The 21553-nt window shown below is 46.2% G+C and overlaps 1 protein-coding gene across 1 annotated transcript in view; it reads right to left on the bottom strand.

Moving 5' to 3' along the window:
• The window catches only part of RANBP3L (RAN binding protein 3 like), a 43193-nt gene extending 21859 nt beyond the window's left edge, over positions 1-21334 (bottom strand). The window contains exons 1-7 of the mRNA XM_040419603.1: positions 21257-21334; positions 20750-20975; positions 5950-6008; positions 4614-4650; positions 2427-2498; positions 1743-1817; positions 466-531 (exon numbers count right to left, since the gene is read on the bottom strand). Coding sequence (XP_040275537.1) covers positions 466-531; positions 1743-1817; positions 2427-2498; positions 4614-4650; positions 5950-6008; positions 20750-20975; positions 21257-21334 — 613 coding nt within the window. The remainder of the gene's footprint in view (positions 1-465; positions 532-1742; positions 1818-2426; positions 2499-4613; positions 4651-5949; positions 6009-20749; positions 20976-21256) is intronic.
• Positions 21335-21553: the final 219 nt, after the last annotated feature.

Raw genomic sequence — 21553 nt, 5'->3', positions numbered from 1 at the left:
CCCTACTCTTCCCCACCCGCTCTTGCCACTCCCCATTTTCTCTTCCCGTTTTCTCTTTTTCACCTCCGTTTTTCATCCCCTTCCGTCTCCTCTCTCCCTCTCCCTTCCCGCTTTCTCTATTTCCCCTCTCTCTCTCTTACCCCTCTCTTTCCCCTCCCTCTTTCTTCCCCCTCGCTCTCTTTTTCCGCTTTCTCTCTATCCCCTCCCTCTTTCTCCTTCCTCTTCCTCCTTCCTCTCTCTCTTTCCACTTTCTCTCTTTCTTACCCCTCTTTCTTCCTCCTCTCTCTTAGAATTTCTACTTTCTGACATTTCCCTGTGAAACCATCAGCAGAACAGTGTCAGATGCGGCTGGTGCTGTAAAGCCTCCAGGATCTGCTGACAGACGAGTCCACGATCAGCTCCTGAGTCCACGATCGGCTCCTGCTGAATAATATATGAGCAGGACGGGGGTTTATTGGTACAAACCTGCTCTGGTGCTGCTTTCCTGCTCCTGCAGAAGTGTGGACGTCATGAATACATTGTTCTTCAGCACTGTAATAACATAGTGGGGTGAGAAGAAATTATCTACAAGGCGACCATCACCCAAAAATGCTTACTATAATTGTATCAAAAACCATCAGTGAGAAACAGATGAAGCAACATCTCCCTGGACTCCTAGCTACACACAAATACATTCTGGGGATTGATGTCCGTCTGGCGCATTGTTTCACTCCACCCAGTGGGATTTTCAGGTCTCAGCCTCTCATAGAAATTTTCTGCATCCTGTCTACTGCTCTTAAAGGGAACCTGTCATCAACTTTATGCTGACCGTACTGAGGGCAGTATAGAATAGTGACAGAAATGCTGATTTCAGCGGGGTGTCACTCATGAGCTAAAAGTAAGGGGTTGCCGAGAACCAGCATCATAATCATTGCAGCCCAGGCCTTGAAAAGAGTCAAATCTACATGAGAAGAGTCCTGGTCATTATAATCTCCTGCACTGTCACCCATCTGCAGTTTTCTCCTAGAGAGAAAGAGAGAAAACTAGGTAGAAGACTGTCAGCCATCAGCAGTTGGGCAGGAGAGCAGGAGATTATGAATAACCAGGACTCTTCTCAGGTGGCCGGGACTCTTTTCCAGGCCTGGGCTCCAATGATTATGATGCTGGTTTTCGGCAACCCCTTACTTTTAGCTGATGAGTGACACACGGCTGAGATCAGCATTTCTGTCACCACTTTATACTGCCCTCAGTACGGTCAGCATAAAGTTGATGACAGGTTCCCTTTAAGAACTCATGCAATGGTTCCCAATCATCATATTAATTGGACCACCTCATTAGGAACATCTCAGAATCGCGGCTTGTAACCACAAGGGAAGATACCGCTTCAGTTCATTACAAGGTGCTAAGCTGAGAACTGTGATCCCACCGCAGGCAGCTGCTATGGGGTCCCTGGAGATGGTCCCAGCTTGATCTCTTTTCCCCCAGGACCATGAGCCTCAATGCAAGATCAGTAATAGGGTTCCCATCTCTATGATATCTGTGCCTTCTTCTATACCCCTTCAGGCACCAGGTGTGGCTGCTTGGTCTGCAGCCCCCTACAGATCAGCCCCCGCTCATTCCCCCTTCTAATGGGCAGAAAGAACCTACAAACAAGGGAGCGCGCGAATCCATCAAAGGGTCGGGGAAGGGGCATACAGACATGAACCAGTACCATAACAGGGGGTCCCATTTTAAATGTGTACAGGTACTAATAGGGAACTTACCAGGCTGATTCGGGGGGAAGCTCGTCAGAACAGTAAAGGAGGAGGAGCGGACGCGTTTCTCCAAGACATTATGATCTGGACAGAGAATGATAAAAATGTATCAAAGAGGAAAGATGACAATGGCTGGTGAGCATCAGATTAAGATAAAGTCTGTCACAATGGGACCTGAATGAGAACTAGAGGCGTCAAAGTCCATCTCCAAACCCCCCATCCTTAGTTAATAAAGGTTGGGGGGGGGGGTTACCATTTAAGACCCTCCTCTGTGGCTACAAAGAGTGTCTCTCCCTCTGGAGGACCCAGTATGTCCATGCATCACATGCACAGCCTATGGGAACAGTGTAATGCTTAATTTCTCCTGTGGTGGCGCTGCAGGGAACATTAAACACCTACTGCAAGCTTCCCATAACGCCTTTCTTATGCACGATCCGTGACTAATAATGCAGCTTATTGACATTAAAGGGGTTGTGCCAATTTATATCTGATTGGTTGGAGTCCCAACCCCCGCCGATCCCGAGAATGGGGATCCCCTTTCCCCTTCTGAATGCAGTGGCCAGTTGAGCGTGCACTCTGCAGCCCCAGTCAGCGAGTTGAGTGCTCGGATATATTATGCAGCACAGCACAGGCTTCCAGTATGAATAGGAGCCAAGACCAAAATTAGTTTTTCCGTACATATAAAGCGATTACCTGTGTCGGTAGAGGACTGGGTCGGCCTGAATGTGAACGAGGATGATCGGAGCCTTTTCTCAGGATACACACCTGCAGCACAGAATATACATACATTGATATTGTTACGCTTATTCTTGTGACTGGATTTCAGCGCAGATTTCGTGCCAAGCAGAAACCGCCTCCCTTGTTTTCAGTGGGAGTACGCGCTGCCGTTGGCGCGTTTCGTGCTGGAAACCACAGCGGGTGTCCGCTCGTGAATTAACCCTTATTGATTGAAGCAGGTCTGCCAACTTCAAAATGAAAAACTTAGCAGAAACCTGAAGGGCTGACCTGACATTCAAATTATAAAATTGTAACTATTGAGTATCTGACCCTTGTTTACGCCTGGAGATGAGCATGCACTATCCCTTTCCAACTTGAATGGGGCTGTCAGAAATAGCAGCACACACTTATTTTGGGACGGGCATCTTGCCTGAGCTATGAAAAAAATGTGCTTTGTAGTAGTCACATGCACATACGAAATGCCCCATTGACTTTTAAGGGAGAGAGTAGTGGGCATGCTCATTGACCTGTGGGAGATAGTAGTGGGCATGCTTAGTGACCTGTGGGAGACAGTAGTGGGCATGATTAGTGACCTGTGGGATATAGTAGTGGGCATGATTAGTGACCTGTGGGAGATAGTAGTGGGCATGCTTAGTGACCTGTGGGAGATAGTAGTGGGCATGCTTAGTGACCTGTGGGAGATAGTAGTGGGCATGCTTAGTGACCTGTGGGAGATAGTAGTGGGCATGCTTAGTGACCTGTGGGAGATAGTAGTGGGCATGCTTAGTGACCTGTGGGAGATAGTAGTGGGCATGCTTAGTGACCTGTGGGAGATAGTAGTGGGCATGCTTAGTGACCTGTGGGAGATAGTAGCGGGCATGCTTAGTGACCTATGGGAGATAGTAGTGGGCATGCTTAGTGACCTGTGGGAGATAGTAGTGGGCATGCTTAGTGACCTATGGGAGATAGTAGTGGGCATGCTTAGTGACCTGTGGGAGATAGTAGCGGGCATGCTTAGTGACTTGTGGGAGATAGTAGCGAACATGCTTAGTGACCTGTGGGAGATAGTAGTGAACATGCTTAGTGACCTGTGGAAGAGTGCAGTGGGCAAGCTCAGTGACCTGTGGGAGATAGTAGTGGGCATGCTTAGTGACCTGTGGGAGATAGTAGCGGGCATGCTTAGTGACCTGTGGGAGATAGTAGTGAACATGCTTAGTGACCTGTGGGAGATAGTAGTGGGCATGCTTAATGACCTGTGGAAGAGTGCAGTGGGCATGCTCAGTGACCTGTGGGAGATAGTAGTGGGCATGCTCAGTGACCTGTGGGTGATAGTAGTGAACATGCTCAGTGACCTGTGGGAGATAGTAGTGGGCATGCTTAATGACCTGTGGAAGAGTGCAGTGGGCATGCTCAGTGACCTGTGGGAGATAGTAGTGGGCATGCTCAGTGACCTGTGGGTGATAGTAGTGAACATGCTCAGTGACCTGTGGGAGATAGTAGTGGGCATGCTTAATGACCTGTGGAAGAGTGCAGTGGGCATGCTCAGTGACCTGTGGGAGATAGTAGTGGGCATGCTCAGTGACCTGTGGGAGATAGTAGTGGGCATGCTTAGTGACCTGTGGAAGAGTGCAGTGGGCATGCTCAGTGAATGATGCAGAGGTCATTGTACAGGGAGGTTGATGAGGTGACCTGTGTATTGTCAATGGTCTGTCACCCAAGAGGTTGAGAGATAATCACATGTCCTAGCCGCATGCCCTTAACTGTTATATAATGGCAATGGCCCTTTAAATGGAGCCAATTATACTTCATTAGGCATCGTCTGTTTGCTAATAGCAATTAAGCAAACCCATAAAACTGCGTGTATGTTCTGTTCCGTGCAGCCACAATGTGGGGGTTCGGGATTGGGTTGTAAAAAGTGCAAACCTATCAAACTACAAAGTGTGAGAACTGCCAAGCATCTGTGATACCGCCCTGGAGCTCTGACCCTGGGGCACATTGATAGGTGTGTCAGATCCTTCATATAGATGATGGGAGTATCAGTTCACTTCAAAGCACATATTATTATCATTGCTAATGAAATATGTGTAAAATTTAATAACGCCATCTTCTTGGCGCATTGCTCATAGCTCAGAATTATGTCTGATTTAAAGAGATATTACTTACTATTGTCTGCTTTTATGGCAAGGTCTCCTGCGGGTCTCTGTGTATGACGACAAAAACAGAGGCATTTTATTATATTTCATAAGTGCCATTGTTTATGGTAATAATGGATGGATCAGTTTCTAACAAATCCTTAAGCCATTGACCATTGGTTTAGGGTGGTCCCAACACTAAAGCGGATACCCTGGCCAAAAGGCTTGTGGCCCAGGGTCTGTGGCTCAACTGTCCAGCTCACTCCTTGATCAAAGGGGTGGTGGTCCAGGGTCTATAACAAAGCATCCCCATCTCAGCATCTTCTTCTCGTCACTCATGAAGTCTGGCACATTCTCTTCTACTAAACAGTGGTCCCTGTCTGCAGACAACTAGGGGCTTTGACTGCTCTGTTTTTATACAGTTTCTTACTGAAGTAGAACCTTCTAATGGGAGGGGTGGAGTGGAGAAGCACAGCCTAAAGAGAAACAATGTTGCAATTCCAGTTGAGTTTTAATACAAGTCTATGGGAATGACTAAGCAGTTTTTCCAGACATAAGTCTTCAGACTTAAAGGGGTTGTCCAGTTTTTACTATTGATGACCTATCCTAGGTCATCAGTATCAGATCGGTAGAGGTCAGACTCCCGGCAACCCCACCGATCAGCTGTTTGAAGTGGCAGTACACGCTGCCGGTAGTATTCACTTGAACAGACAGAGCCATCCCATAGAAGTGAATGGGGACGTCATACTTATACATATTACACCTGCTCACCACTGCAATTGCTGCTGCGAGCAGGTAAACAAAGCAAAGAAAGCAGTGCTCATACGAGAGTGGCCTTCTCTTCAAACAACTAATGGGCGGGGATGCCGGAAGTCGGACCCCTGCCAATCTGATATTGGTGACCTAACCTGAGGATAGGTTCATCAATAGTAAAAAAAACGGACAACCCCTTTAAACAACAGAGATAAAATAGACAGTTAAAAGGTCAGCATGTCTGTCCCCCCTCTAAAACTTTGCATAGTCACTTATAGTCACTGTAGATGATTTCTAACTTCTCAGTGCATAGGTAGAAAGTCTCAAAGTCTCTCAGTATTATCTGGCTGTCCATTAACCCTTTCCCCAGTGCTTTGCAATAACAGTGCAAATGAACAGGATATATTACAATAAACATATAAAATGCAGTTTAACAATACAAAACTGTGTAAGTGCACACAGCAGTGTAAATCAGAGTGCCAATTAACCCTTCAAAGTGCAATATCTTTACAGCAGCACATACTGAGCACAGTGCACATGTACAGATGGGTTTGGGACTACAACTCCCAAATGCACATTCTGGTTCGTATCCATTCAGCAAATTAAAAGCTTACCTTAATTGGCCGATCCTTTTTCTCGGGCACAGTTACTGGCTGGGCAATCAATGTTGTATCTGCAAGACAAGAGACATGAAGAGTGTTAGATGCATGTGTCAACATTTAAGCATAGGCCAGGGATCAGTAGTAAATAGTCTTGAATATTTGCAGCAAGGAATGAATTACGCATGCATTTTCCACACACTGAACCAGCAGGGAATGCTGCTGAAAAGTTGTGAGCTCAGAGCCAAGAAGAAATCAACAGAATTATGAACCCCTCTGTCCTAGCACAGTAAGAAATAGTCTGGGATACAAATCAGCAGATGAAATTCTGCAAATTTTATCTTGGCTCCGAGCTCACAACTTTCAGCAACATTCCTTGCTGGTTCAGTTTGTGGAGAAAGCAGGGTCTGTTGACTTACAATCTGGGAGATTTGATATCAAGTGATAAATAGTCCCAAGCATCTAATATATATTTACAGCAAGAAGGAATGAATAACACATGACTTCTCCACACACACACACTGAACCAGCAGGGAATGCTGCTGAAAGTTGTGAGCTCAGAACCAAGCAGAAATCAACAAAATTCTAAAGGCCTATATACTAGCATTGTGGAGGTAAATTAATAGCAATATCCTGGGGTAGAAATCAGCAGAAGAAATTCAGCAGATTTCTTCTTGGCTCTGAGCTCATAACTTTCAGCAAGATTTCTTGCTGGTTCAGTTTGTGGAGAGAGCAGGCTATGTCAACTTCTGGGAGACATAGTATTAAGTGGTAAAAATAAAAAAAAATACCAACTTCAAACAGCTACAACAAGAATGACTGAATTATGTGTGCTTTCTTCACACACTTGAACCAGCAGGGAATGCTGCTGAAAGTTGTGAGCTCAGAGCCAAGAAGAAATCAACAGAATTCTGAAGGCTTCTATCCTAGCGCTGTGCAAGTAAGTCCATAGCAATATAACTATATAACTAATGCTCCCAAAACATAAAAAACTAAAAGAATAAGAAAATAAAAAATAAAAATATAAACGCAATGTGTCCGAAGCTCTAATCTCGATAACAATTCCAAGGATGCTATGTCGTATCGAAATAAATGTTCTATGACGGATAAAAAAAAACAAAAAACTAAAATTGCTCCAATAGCATTAAGATATGATTAAAGTGATAGCCTAATAGGTTTTTGCAGGCATCATATCTGCACTTTTGCGGTTTTAATGACTTTTTTGCACCTAGTTTTTTGGGTGAATCTCGAGACAACTGCGTTTTTTGCTCTTGGCGTTTTTTGTGCTTCTGGAACTCTTGGCATTTTTTTATTTAGGCGTTTTCATATTTCCTCTCTAGGGGGATATGAAAAAACACCATGAAGAAAACACTAGTGTTAAAAAAAAAATGCCACAAAATATGCCCCAAAAAACCTAGGTGGCCAGAAAAAAAAACAAAAAACGCATGCAGTTATGCCAGCCCTGCAAAAAAAAAAACACCAGTGCAAATGTATGTGTGTAGGGACCCTAAATGAGAATGGGCTGCTATACATGACATAACCTACGCACAGGAGTGGCGCTATTTTTGGAAGAAAGCAGCTATGTTTTTGTCATCTGGTATTAAGAGGTTAAATAATCAGTCAGTGACCTGTAGTGACAGTGGGCAGGTCACACCGGTGTGAATAATCGATGTTAATGAGCGGATTACTACTACATCAACACTCTCCGGCTGCAGCGGAGGGCGGGGGCAGCGTGCAGCGGATCAGGCTGGGCCTCGCTGGTTTCTTCGCTCTTGGCAGTTGTATTACTGGGACAAATAACAGGATGAAGAGAGGGGCGGACAAGCTTTACACTGCAACTGGCGGCCGACCAGCACTCCCGCCACTGCCAGCCTCTACTTGACTCCTCGCCCATAGGGACACAGCTCTGATAATTGGGCCATGTGTCCATCATTTGAGCAGGAGTGAGTGACAGCAAGCAGAGATCTTGAAAGCCCCGGATTTATTTTTTATAGAGAAAGAATTTTGGAAAATTATATTCCTTTTCATTGTACAAAAAAATAACATTTATTGACTGTGACTGGAAAATCCCTTTAAAGCCTTTAAAGGGATTTTCTAAGGTTATTATAGGTAAGTGAGAAGTTTTAGTCAAATGCTTTTCCCACAGTCACCACTTTGCACCGGGGCGTAGCTGAGGGAAGGTGGGCATATAATAAGAGACTGGGGCATAATTGGCTAATCATCCCATTTAAAGGGGTTGTACAAGTTTAGAGAAGCAGGGCCGCACCTGTCTTTAGTTTGCATCTGATATTGAAGCTCATCTCCATTGATGTAAATAGGGCAGATCTGCAATACCACAAACAACCTGCAGACAGGTGTGGCGCTGTTTTGGAGCAAAACTGGAATGTTTTTCAAATTTTGTAAGACGCTCTTAGGGATAGGATACCCAAGGTGTAATTACAGTGACCATACCATTACACCATCATCTACATGTCTGGGGCGTTGGTAGACTCTGAAGATAGTTGGGAGCTCGGGGTGTAGAGAAGCCAGGAGAGCCGGGGCACCATGAAAACAGCCAGGTTACAGCTACATAAAAGCTTCAGGTACATCAAATGTGAGTTATTTCATGTTATTTTACCGACAGAAGCCACTCCGCTACCTAAGCTCCCACAAAGCACTGCTCTCTGGTAACAAGAAACCAGACGATCAGTACAGGATAAAGAATGTATGTATACTGTGACCAGCAGAACAGTGAGTGCAGCTCTGGAGTATAATACAGGATGTAACTCAGGATCAGTACAGGATAAGTAATGTATGTACACAGTGACTCCACCAGCAGAATAGTGAGTGCAGCTCTGGAGCATAATACAGAATGTAACTCAGGATCAGTACAGGATAAGTAATGTATGTACACAGTGACTCCACCAGCAGAATAGTGAGTGCAGCTCTGGAGTATAATACAGAATGTAACTAGATATCAGTACAGGATAAGTAATGTATGTACACAGTGACTGCACCAGCAGAATAGTGAGTGAAGCTCTGGAGTATAATACAGGATGTAACTCAGGATCAGTGCAGACTAAGTAATGTATGTACACAGTGACTCCACCAGCAGAATAGTGAGTGCAGCTCTGGAGTATAATACAGGATGTAACTCAGGATCAGTACAGGATAAGTAATGTATGTACACAGTGACTGCACCAGCAGAATAGTGAGTACAGCTCTGGAGTATAATACAGGATGTAACTCAAGATCAGTACAGGATAAGTAATGTAATGTATGTACACAGTGACTCCACCAGCAGAATAGTGAGTGCAGCTCTGGAGTATAATACAGGATGTAACTCAGGATCAGTACAGGATAAGTAATGTAATGTATGTACACTGTGACCAGCAGAATAGTGAGCGCAGCTCTGGAGTATAATACAGGATGTAGTTCAGGATCAGTTATGCAGTCATTGATAGATTAGGCAGATAGGATACAATTACATTATAGACAAATAATATACTGTATATACAGAGATGACCCATAGATTAGATGCCAGACCTCTCTGAGGAGTACAGAAGTTGAATGCACTGTGCGGACTCCATATGTATTTAACAGAATTCACAGTCCGGTCACTGACAGTAATTATTTTTGGCTATAATCTCATGGGAAAGATATAGGCTTGTAGTAGGTGTGCCACAGATCCACTGGTACCCAGCCAATCACATAGCGTCCCCTGATACACAGAGGGGCCCGGAGTGGTGCCAGGTGCTATACAGTAATATCAGTTTATCAGGATGCAGAAATCTGTAGGGTTTAACCTGTTCATTCCTGCATGGTATAAGGATTACATCTTAACTCGTCACAGTTTAACACTAATTATAATGTGCATACTGGTATTTATCAATGAGTCTAATAAGTAAGTGAATCTCCTTTTTCTTTGCTGTTCCCAGCATCAAGAGGAGGTCCAGAAAGCTTTACTACTTGTGGCTTACGTCAAGTTACCATTGACTGGTGTAGCTAATGCATTTCATGCTTTAGTTATACCTTCCATCATCCATAGTAATTATCATGAGAACCAGTAATGTGTGGTAACAGCTACTGTAAAGTCCAGAACCCCCCAAAACAAGCATTTTCTTCTCCAGCTCTGCATGATCTTCCTCTTTGTAGAGCTGGAAGTGAAACTGCTGCTGGCGCCTAAAGTTCTGCACAAGTAGCCCTGTCCCAGTAATTGGAGAGGCTTATTGGCATGCCGAATCTTTCCAAGCTACTATATTTGGTCTATATTTAGCAAAGATACCCACACTACCCGTAATCAGTGAATTTCCATATATTCACTCCATGTTATTCTAAACTCCAGCATTCAGTGCTGATTAATTTCATAATATATCTTTATGGTAGCATAAGCTAAATTTTCTGGTACAGAACTTCACATCCCCTGCAAAATGTTAGGATACTATACTGCTACCTAGAGCCACCACTAGAGAGAGCTCAGGAGATTACTACATACAGATGTATAGAGCCACCACTAGAGGGAGCTCAGGAGATTACTACATACAGATGTATAGAGCCACCACTAGAGGGAGGCCAGGAGTTTACTGCATAAAGATATATAGAGCCATCACTAGAGGGAGCTCAAGGGATTACTACATTCAGACATATACAAACATTAATAGAGGGAGTTCAGGAGATTACTACATACATACATATACACTCACCTAAAGAATTATTAGGAACACCATACTAATACGGTGTTGGACCCCTTTTGCCTTCAGAACTGCCTTAATTCTACGTGGCATTGATTCCACAAGGTGCTGATAGCATTCTTTAGAAATGTTGGCCCATATTGATAGGATAGCATCTTGCAGTTGATGGAGATTTGAGGGATGCACATCCAGGGCACGAAGCTCCCGTTCCACCACATCCCAAAGATGCTCTATTGGGTTGAGATCTGGTGACTGTGGGGGCCATTTTAGTACAGTGAACTCATTGTCATGTTCAAGAAACCAATTTGAAATCATTCGAGCTTTGTGACATGGTGCATTATCCTGCTGGAAGTAGCCATCAGAGGATGGATACATGTTCTCATTCTGTTTACGCCAAATTCGGACTCTACCATTTGAATGTCTCAACAGAAATCGAGACTCATCAGACCAGGCAACATTTTTCCAGTCTTCAACAGTCCAATTTTGGTGAGCTTGTGCAAATTGTAGCCTCTTTTTCCTATTTGTAGTGGAGATGAGTGGTACCCGGTGGGGTCTTCTGCTGTTGTAGCCCATCCGCCTCAAGGTTGTGCGTGTTGTGGCTTCACAAATGCTTTGCTGCATACCTCGGTTGTAACGAGTGGTTATTTCAGTCAACGTTGCTCTTCTATCAGCTTGAATCAGTCGGCCCATTCTCCTCTGACCTCTAGCATCCACAAGGCATTTTTGCCCACAGGACTGCCGCATACTGGATGTTTTTCCCTTTTCACACCATTCTTTGTAAACCCTAGAAATGGTTGTGCGTGAAAATCCCAGTAACTGAGCAGATTGTGAAATACTCAGACCGGCCCGTCTGGCACCAACAACCATGCCACGCTCAAAATTGCTTAAATCACCTTTCTTTCCCATTCTGACATTCAGTTTGGAGTTCAGGAGATTGTCTTGACCAGGAGCACCCCCCTAAATGCATTGAAGCAACTGCCATGTGATTGGTTGACTAGATAATTGCATTAATGAGAAATAGAACAGGTGTTCCTAATATTTTTTTTTAGGTGAGTGTATATGCAGCCACCACTAGAGGGAGCTCAGGAGATTACTGCATACAGATATATACAACCACCACTAGAGGGAGCTCAGGAGATTACTGCATACAGATATATACAGCCACCACTAGGGGGAGCTCAGGAGATTACTGCATACAGATATATACAGCCACCACTAGAGGGAGCTCAGGAGATTACTACATACAGATATATACAGCCACCACTAGAGCGAGCTCAGGAGATTACTGCATACAGATATATACAACCACCACTATAGGGAGCTCAGGAGTTTACTGCATACAGATATATACAGCCACCACTAGAGGGAGCTCGGGAGATTACTGCATACAGATATATACAGCCACCACTAGAAGGAGCTCAGGAGATTACTGCATACAGATATATACAGCCACCACTAGTGGGAGCTCAGGAGATTACTGCATACAGATATATACAGCCACCACTAGAGGGAGCTCAGGAGATTACTACATACAGATATATACAGCCACCACTAGAGGGAGCTCAGGAGATTACTACATACAGATATATACAGCCACCACTAGAGGGAGCTCAGGAGATTACTACATACAGATATATACAGCCACCACTAGAGGAAGCTCAGGAGCTTACTGTATACAGATATATACAGCCAACACTAGAGGAAGCTCAGGAGATTACTGCATACAGATATATACAGCCACCACTAGAGGGAGCTCAGGAGATTACTGCATACAGATATATACAACCACCACTAGGGGAGCTCAGGAGATTACTGCATACAGGTATATACAGCCACCACTAGAGGGAGCTCAGGAGATTACTGCATACAGATATATACAGCCACCACTAGAGGAAGCTCAGGAGATTACTGCATACAGATATATACAGCCACCACTAGAGGGAGCTCAGGAGATTACTGCATACAGATATATACAACCACCACTAGAGGGAGCTCAGGAGATTACTGTATACAGATATATACAGCCACCACTAGAAGGAGCTCAGGAGTTTACTGCATACAGATATATACAGCCACCACTAGAGGGAGCTCGGGAGATTACTACATACAGATATATACATCCACCACTAGAGGGAGCTCAGGAGAATACTACATACAGATATATACAGTCACCACTAGAGGGAGCTCAGGAGATTACTGCATACAGATATATACAGTCACCACTAGAGGGAGCTCAGGAGATTACTACATACAGATATATACAGCCACCACTAGTGGGAGCTCAGGAGATTACTGCATACAGATATATACAACCACCACTAGAGGGAGCTCAGGAGATTACTGTATACAGATATATACAGCCACCACTAGAAGGAGCTCAGGAGTTTACTGCATACAGATATATACAGCCACCACTAGAGGGAGCTCGGGAGATTACTACATACAGATATATACATCCACCACTAGAGGGAGCTCAGGAGAATACTACATACAGATATATACAGTCACCACTAGAGGGAGCTCAGGAGATTACTGCATACAGATATATACAGTCACCACTAGAGGGAGCTCAGGAGATTACTACATACAGATATATACAGCCACCACTAGTGGGAGCTCAGGAGATTACTGCATACAGATATATACAACCCTACGTATCAATGTATCGGTCTGGAGTCCGGGCTGTTTATCTCACAGAGCATTGTCTAGACTGGATACAACTGTACTAGTTTGTTACAATGTATCAGTCTGGAGTCCGGGCTGTTTAGCTCACAGAGCATTGTCTAGGCTGGATACAACTCTGCTAGTTTGTTACAATGTATCAGTCTGGAGTCCGGGCTGTTTAGCTCACAGAGCATTGTCTAGACTGGATACAATTGTATCCACTTCTCAGCTGAGGGCAGAACTAGCTGTGGACAGGATTACTGCTTCTGAATGGAACAAAGAACGTTCTCATTGACTGACTGCGAGTTAACGCAACCATTCTTAATTAATGACCCCCGAAAGTCTATTTAAAAGTTTTGGGACTTTTCTCATGTGGAATCTTTTGGAATAGCGCCCTTAAAATCCATAGGTTGTGTCTGGTATTGCGGTATTGATTTGAATGGGGGTGAACTGCAATTCCAGACACAGCCTATGCATAAGAGTGGCGCTGTTTCCGGATTTTTTTTTTAATCCCAGGTGGCACTGAAACTCAAGCAGGGTTAAAATAGGAAAGTGTATGAATGACGTGGAGGCCTCTGTGGTGGCCTTGTAATTCAATTCTATGTAGGTTAATGAGATGTAGGCAGACATCACACTGTAAGCTGTTTGTAACCAAACACCTTCGTTGCAGCGCGGCGATATCACCAGCAGCTGGTTCTGAGAGGGTGGAGAAGGTTTTCGGAGGCGCCTCCATCTCCGCACGTGTGGAAGGGGATCAGGTGGACAGGCACGGTGCTGATGGTGCAGGTTACTGAGCACATCGCAGACCATAGATTATTACACCGTTCCTGCATATGGCGGTATTATGTCTTGGAGAGCTGCATGAGGCCTGCACCTCCATATACCTCCATCCATCAGATGGTTTATTGCTGCGATGGCCAACCTCCGGCACTCTGGCTGTAGTAATACTACAACTCCCAAGATGCACACTTGCTTGCCTGTTCTGAGAACTCCATAGAAATGAATAGAGCATGCTGGGAGTCGTAGTTTCACCACAGTTGGAGGATAGCCATCACTGGTGTATTGTATATACAGAGGTACAAGAAACCATGGCCTCTAGGGCAGAAAACCTCAATCCAGTGGAGTTGGGATGCAGCCTGTCCAGCGGCATACAGAGGTGTTATGGCGGACCTTTACAGCCTTGGTGCACTGCGGCGCAGGCTTCGTGCACACAGGGGCGGCTTAAATGGAAAAATGGGGGTCCGCTCTGTATGCCAAGCTGCATTTAGGGGGAGGCTAAATGGAGAGGTGGTGGAGTGGCTCTGTGCATTATAGAGCATGCACACTGCTGCCCCAGTCATCGACATGATGAGGATAGCCAAGTACTTGTGTGAACACTGAGGGCCCAACTGCAGAGAGGAGGGAGAGCTGGGGTCCCGGAGTGTGACCGCTGCTCCACTGACGGTCTACAGCACCGCCGAGTACAGCGCACAGAGAAGGGAGAGACTGTCATGCACGCGCTCCACTGCTGCATTCACAAAGGGGGATCAAGGTGTTATTAGGGGGCAAACGCCTTTAGGCTACATTCAGCCGCTTTTAGAACCAATTGCAGTCTAGGGGGCTATTCACAAGGACCTTTTTTTTTTAACAGCCAGTGAATAGTGGCCATCAAAAAATAGAACATATTTTGGGCCGGTTTTATGTCCAGATGGATCTCATTGAAATCAATGGGACCGTTTTTAACGGCCATTTAGACAGGAGTGAACACGTCTAACGGGCATCACAAATGGGTACTCTTGGTCTTTTAGGGTTTAAATTAAAAGAAATATTAGTAATAAAATACTCACCCCATCCACTTGAACATCCAGGGACACTCGCTCTTTACTTGATGCAGCAGGACCTGCCATTCCCATGACTATGCTGGGAGTGCAGGTCCTTTCCTCCTGCATCCAGTGAGGAGCGAGTGACGCTGGGTGTGCAAGTGGATGAGGTGAGGAGTATTATTATTGTTATTATTATTACACAAGGGCCAAAGGTGGAGGAATACTGGGGGCCACTAAGAGGGGCAGTCATAATACTGGGGGCCACTAATGGGGCATTCATAATACTAGGGGCATCACTAATACTGGGGGGCACTAATGGGGTATTAATCATAATGGTGGCATTATGGATTGGGGAGTTTATGTCCAAGGGGCACTATGGGAGGCCTTATTTATACAGAGGGCACTGCAGGGGTTGGGATTTACAAAAAAGCCAATTGAATTCATCCATTTTCAATGGCTGTTTAAAATGGAAGCTAAACCGCTATTAAGACGGCCAGAAAATGTCTGCAACAATAGTTGGACAAATGGCCATGAAAAACTGACAGTATGAATGTAGCCTTAAACCTCATGCACACGACCGTTGTGCGTTTTGCAGTCCGCAATATGCATATCCGCAAAACACGGATGGCGTCCGTGTGCGTTCCGCAATTTGCGGAACGGCACGGACAGCCATTGATATAACTGCCTATTCTTGTCCGCAAAATGGCCAAGAATAGGAAAGGTTATTTTTTTTTTTACGGAGCAACGGATGCGGACTGCACACGGAGTGCTGTTCGCATCTTTTGCTGCCCCATTGAAGTGAACGGGTCCGCACCCGAGCCGCCAAAACGGACCAAAACAACGGTCGTATGCAAGGGAGGCAAGTCCCCGTGCCCGCCTGCCATTGGCTGCTCCCCACCCCCCCCGACGCCGGATGTTTTCATCCACGCACAGGGAGAAGCAGCGGCGGCCATGCGGGCTTTAGAAGCGACGCAGGTAAGAATATTCAGTGTGAGGGGCGAGGGCATATGGGGGGGGGGGGGCATTTCAGAGGTTGGATAACCCCTTTAAAGAATTGTCACGGTGGTCACACCTGGCCCCTGGTGCTCGAGGGGGCTTAAACACCTGTCTGTCACATGGTAGATGGAGAACCTGTGACAGATTTTGCATGGAGGCCCAGGAGCTTCCAGCTACGCCCCCGCCGACACAGTAACTCCCTTGTAGTTGGGCTTGTGGACAATGACACTTTTGAGAAATCATTTGGAGAACTGAAAGATTTTCATATTTGCCAAGAACGCACAAGGTTTAGCTAGAAGCCCTGGGTAAAACGCAACACCCAGACCCCCCCCTCCCCCACAATCGTCCCTCGTGGTGCCATACAGACATGGAGTCTTCAGTCTCTCAATGACATCACAAAGCAATTAGTGTGATGTCACTACTCTAACCTGTAGTGAATCTTAGCCGTTTCCTTGGGATCGGCAACCTTCGGCACTCCAGCTGTTGTGAAACTACAACTCCCAGCATGCTCCTTCCACTTGTGTGGGAGTTTAGAGAACAGCCAAGCAAGTGTGCATGATGGGAGATGTAGTTTCGCAACAGCTGGAGTGCCGGAGGTTGCTGAACGCTGCTTTAAGGGATTCTCTTCTTTTGCACTTTTTATTGCATATAAGGAAAATCAGTCCAACATTGTCTGGGAGGGAGACGCTCCCCGGGAAACTCGTGAGACGCTCTGCGGGCCACTCGTGAGACGCTCCCCGGGAAACTCGTGAGACGCTCTGCGGGCCACTCGTGAGACGCTCTGCGGGCCACTCGTGAGACGCTCCCCGGGAAACTCGTGAGACGCTCTGCGGGCCACTCGTGAGACATACTTCAGATGCCATGAGAGTTCCCACATTCCTTCTCTCATAGGTCAGAGAAATGCTCTGCAGTTACCTCTCTCCTGCTCTGCAAGTTTCATTTCTCTACATCTTCCTCCAGTTCACGCCTCGTTCGCCCCTCCCCCCCCCCCCCAGCGCAGGAACAGCAGGAAAGGATGTGTATTAGGCCTCCTGCACACGACCGTATGGCTTTTTCAGTGTTTTGCAGGCCGTTTTTTCCGGATCTGTTTTTCGTTTCAGTTGCGTTTCCGTTTTGGTTCAGTTTTTCCGTACGGCATATACAGTATACAGTAATTACATAGAAAATATTGGGCTGGGCATAACATTTTCAATAGATGGTCCTGCAAAAACGGAACGGATACGGAAGACATACGGATGCATTTCCATATGTGTTCCGTTTTTTTGGGCGGACGCAGTGACTTGAATGGAGCCACGGAACGTGATTTGCGGGCAATAATAGGACATGTTCTATCTTTCAACGGAACGGAAAAACGGAAATACGGAAACGGAATGCATACGGAGTACATTCCGTTTTTTTTACGGAACCATTGAAATGAATGGTTCCGTATACGGAACGCAAAAAACAGCCCGCAAACGGGGTAAAAAAACATTCGTGTGCAGGAGGCCTTATACACAGATTTTCTCCACCGATTTGGGTAAATGTAATGCCTCATGCACACGACCGTGCCGTTTTTTTGCGGTCCGCAAACCGCGGATCCGCAAAAAACGGAAGCTGCCTGTGTGCCTTCCGCAATTTACGGAACGGGCGGCCCATTGTAGACATGCCTATTCTTGTCCGCAAAACGGACAAGAATAGGACATGCTCTATTTTTTTTGCAGGTCCTCGGAACGGAGCAACAGATGCGGACAGCACACGGAGTGCTGTCCTCATCTTTTGCGGCTCCATTGAAGTGAATAGGTCCGCAATCCGAGCCGCAAAAACGGCGGCTTGGATGCGGACCCAAACAACGGCCGTGTGCATGAGGCCTAATGCCTCCTGATTTTAGTGTGGATTTGGCGCAGAAACGCAGCAAAAAACACATGAAAATCTGCATCCACGGGCGCATCTGCGGAATTGTGGATTCTGCTGGAAAAGCCATGGCGAATCCACTTGACTCACCTGCGGATTTAGCTGCAGATTTCATCCTCTGCGTTGTGAAAATCTGCAGCATAAGGGCTCGTTCACACGACCGTGCCGGTTCTTGCGGATCCGCAAAAAACGGATGCGGCTCGTGTGCCTTCCGCAATTTGCGGAACGGAACAGGAGGCCCATTATAGAAATGCCTATTCTTGTCCGCAAAACGGACAAGAATAGGACAGGAATCATCATTTTTGCGGGGCCTCGGAACGGAGCAACAGAGTGCTGTCTGCATCTTTTGCGGACCCATTGAAATTAATGGTTCCGTATACGGACCGTATGCAGAACGCAGAAAACGGCCCGTATATGGAACGCAAAATACGTTCGTGTGAACGAGTCCTAGGGCCTCACTCACACGTCAGTGTTCAGTCAGTGATTTCCATCAGTGATTCTGAGCCAAAACCAGGTGCGGCTCTAAACACGGAACAGGTGCAGATCTTTCCCATAGGCCTCATTCAGACGGCCGTATGTTGCTTTCCTCATCTGATCCGCCATTTTGCAGATTAGATGCGGACCCATTCACTCCTATTGGGCCCCAAAAGATGCGGACAGCACACAGTGTGCTGTCCGCATCTTTTCTTCCGTTCCACCGCCCCACAAAACAAATATAACATGTCCTATACTTGTCAGTGAAAATCAGGATGTGGCCTCATTGAAGTCTAGTTTTTATTCTATGGGAATACAATCCGTTTTTTTTTTTGCGGACTTGCTGAGCTGTCCGCCAAAAAAAAACGGATCCGCGTTTTTGTGGACAGCAAAAAACATAAGGCCGCCTGCATGAGCCCTTAGACCTTGTGTCTGTGGAGGCTCCAATCCTGGTTTCGGCTCAAAAATCACTGACCAAACACTGACGTGTGAATGAGATTAGTTAAATCTGGTACATTTCTGCCATGTGTAAACATACTCTATGCGGATTACGTGCGTTCCTTCCACGGGGATCTTCCCACAGTAAAGCCTCATGCACACGGCCGTTGTTTGGGTCCGCATCCGAGCCGCCGTTTTTGCGGCTCGGTGCGGACCCATTCACTTCAATGGGGCCGCAAAAGATGCGGACAGCACTCCGTGTGCTGTCCGCATCCGGTGCTCTGTTCCGCGGCCCCGCAAAAAAAATAGAACATGTCCTATTCTTGTCCGTTTTGCGGACAAGAATAGGCATTTATACAATGGGCCGCCCCTTCAGTTCCGCAAATTGCGGAAGGCACACGGGCGGTTTCCGTTTTTTGCGGACCGCAAAAAAAAACGGCACGGTCATGTGCATGTAGCCTTATCCAGTACCAGCAAAGTGTACGAGATTTTTCAAATCTCATGGACACTGCTTTTTTCTTCTGTGCGGAAACTGACCTCTTGGTCAGCACGTCAACTGTCGTCTGTAGAGCGGTTTTCCTCGTAGACTTCAATGGGGTTGTAAACAGAAAATCTGCATTTAAAAAAAATGCATAAAAAACGAACATAAAATGCACTAAAATCGCAATGAATCGTGCAGCTTTATGTGCGTTTTTTTGGTGCAGATTTCCTGCACACAATCTGCGCCAATCTAATAAGGTTCCATACACGCAGCAGTGTAGTTTATGCAGACTTTTGTGCCTTTTTAGCTGCATTTCCACACCAAAATCAAGAGGCGTTACCTCCGGATTTTGATGCGGATTTGCCCCAGATCTTTGCATTGCACTGGGCGACATCTACACTGAAAATCGACAATTGACGGGCTGCAGGTTTCAAAGTGCGCGCCGCAGGTCAATGTCCGTCCCTCCGCACAGCGTACATGAGAGCTCATCAGCTTAGCTGGTACTGCACTTGGGCATTAGGGGTCCTGCGGACAGTAAGGGCCCCAGGCCTCCACCTGCGGAGGGACGGTGATTTCACAACCTGATACATTGTTGCAATCCTCCAGACAAATTGTCAGACTGGTGACGCTGGAGCCCTATGATGGGTCACTTTCAGCAAGAAGCCCACATGCTGATTTTGCACAGGGGCCCGGTTGTACTTTGCCGTCCCCCGCCCCTATGGGAGAAGGCGCTTCCCGAAGTAGATTATGGCACATTAGAGGTTATGCCTTACTTTAAGATCTGAGAGGAAGTGCTCAGCATTGGGGGGGCTTTACCGATAGAGGTCAGAGAGGATAGCATTATTGGAGGGGGGGGTCGAATCCTGGTGACAGGAAAGACATTTAGACAGAGTTCCCCTTTAACTGTCCAAGTCGAGTTGGTGCAAACTGCCTATGCTGGGACAGATGTGACATGCTGAACTTTAGTGCAAAGCGACCTCGTCACGTTCAATATAAGCTCTGGACCTGTAGCGATAGCTGTGATGACCTGGGGACATGTAGTTCTTCACTAAGGTGCCTAACCCAGCAGTGCACCTATAGCTATACTGTAAGTCCTTCAGTGATCCCGTAAATTCGGCCTATATCCATGCAACGGTAGCCACAACCCCATCACATGTCGCGCCATGTGACACACTCTCGGATCGGGCCCCTTGTGACCAAAAACAAAAACAAAAATAACAACATTTTGCAAGACTTCGGGCTATTTTTCTGTTTGAAATATCCAAGAAAAACGCTGCGGTCAGAAATGACAGACCGACAGATGCAGAGATTATCGCTCCCATCAATAATCTGATCAGCGGCCAAATTATAGTCGCCGCTCATCGCCCATCCATCAGTACAGCTCTAGATAGCGCACTCACCTCTATGGCAGTCTGGCAGGCTCTCCAGTGGAGGGACACCACTCTCGACTTCTCCTGGACGCCTGCGGGCGGCCGTCGTCCGGCGGCGGTGATGCACATTGCGACTTTTGGCAACTGGCTCTTGTCTGACCGTCTGGATCCGTGGCACAGGGGCTCTATCTCTGGGTAGAAACCATTCTGTCTGATTATAGAAGTTTGCTGGTTTCTCATACCGACTCACGAAGACCTATGGAGAAACGGAAGTTCTGCAGACGCTTACGGTCCGGTAAACGCAGGATAGCAGATTGCTTGCAAGCGTGCATACGAACAAAGCAGTCCACTGGTCTGACTCATTCCCCTGCTGCGGTCACTGGTAGTTTACCCCTGTAGGGTTAGCTCTACTTAAGCAGGGCTACGTGCAGATCCAGCAAGTGGAGTCAGTCTGGAGAACTGAACAAGACTTGGTCTGTGGGCTGGGATATGCTGATGATGGCCTCCTCCTCCCCCTGCCAGTAGCCGCCCGCTCACCAGTAAGATCAGGTTACTCAGTGTAGTCACAGCCGGATCATCCGAGTATTCCCCGTCACCTTCTCTGGTGCAATTCATCGCCATAGATATGAGATTTATATAGTCGATCAAAAAAAAAAAGATTAAAAAAATCCAATGCTATAAACAAAAAATATATAATAAATAAGTAATAACTGAAAACAAAAATAATTCTGCAAACTATGCGTGACCATAACACTAATGCAAATATCTGACGGCTCGTAACTTTTTTTAGTTTTCCGTCAACATAAGGGTTCGTTTACGATTTTTTTTCTTTTA

This window comes from Bufo bufo, chromosome 2 (genome assembly GCF_905171765.1).
Source record: "Bufo bufo chromosome 2, aBufBuf1.1, whole genome shotgun sequence".
Lineage (NCBI taxonomy): Eukaryota > Metazoa > Chordata > Amphibia > Anura > Bufonidae > Bufo > Bufo bufo.
Note: the sequence above shows the minus strand (reverse complement) of the source record. Positions and strands in the feature narration are given on the sequence as shown.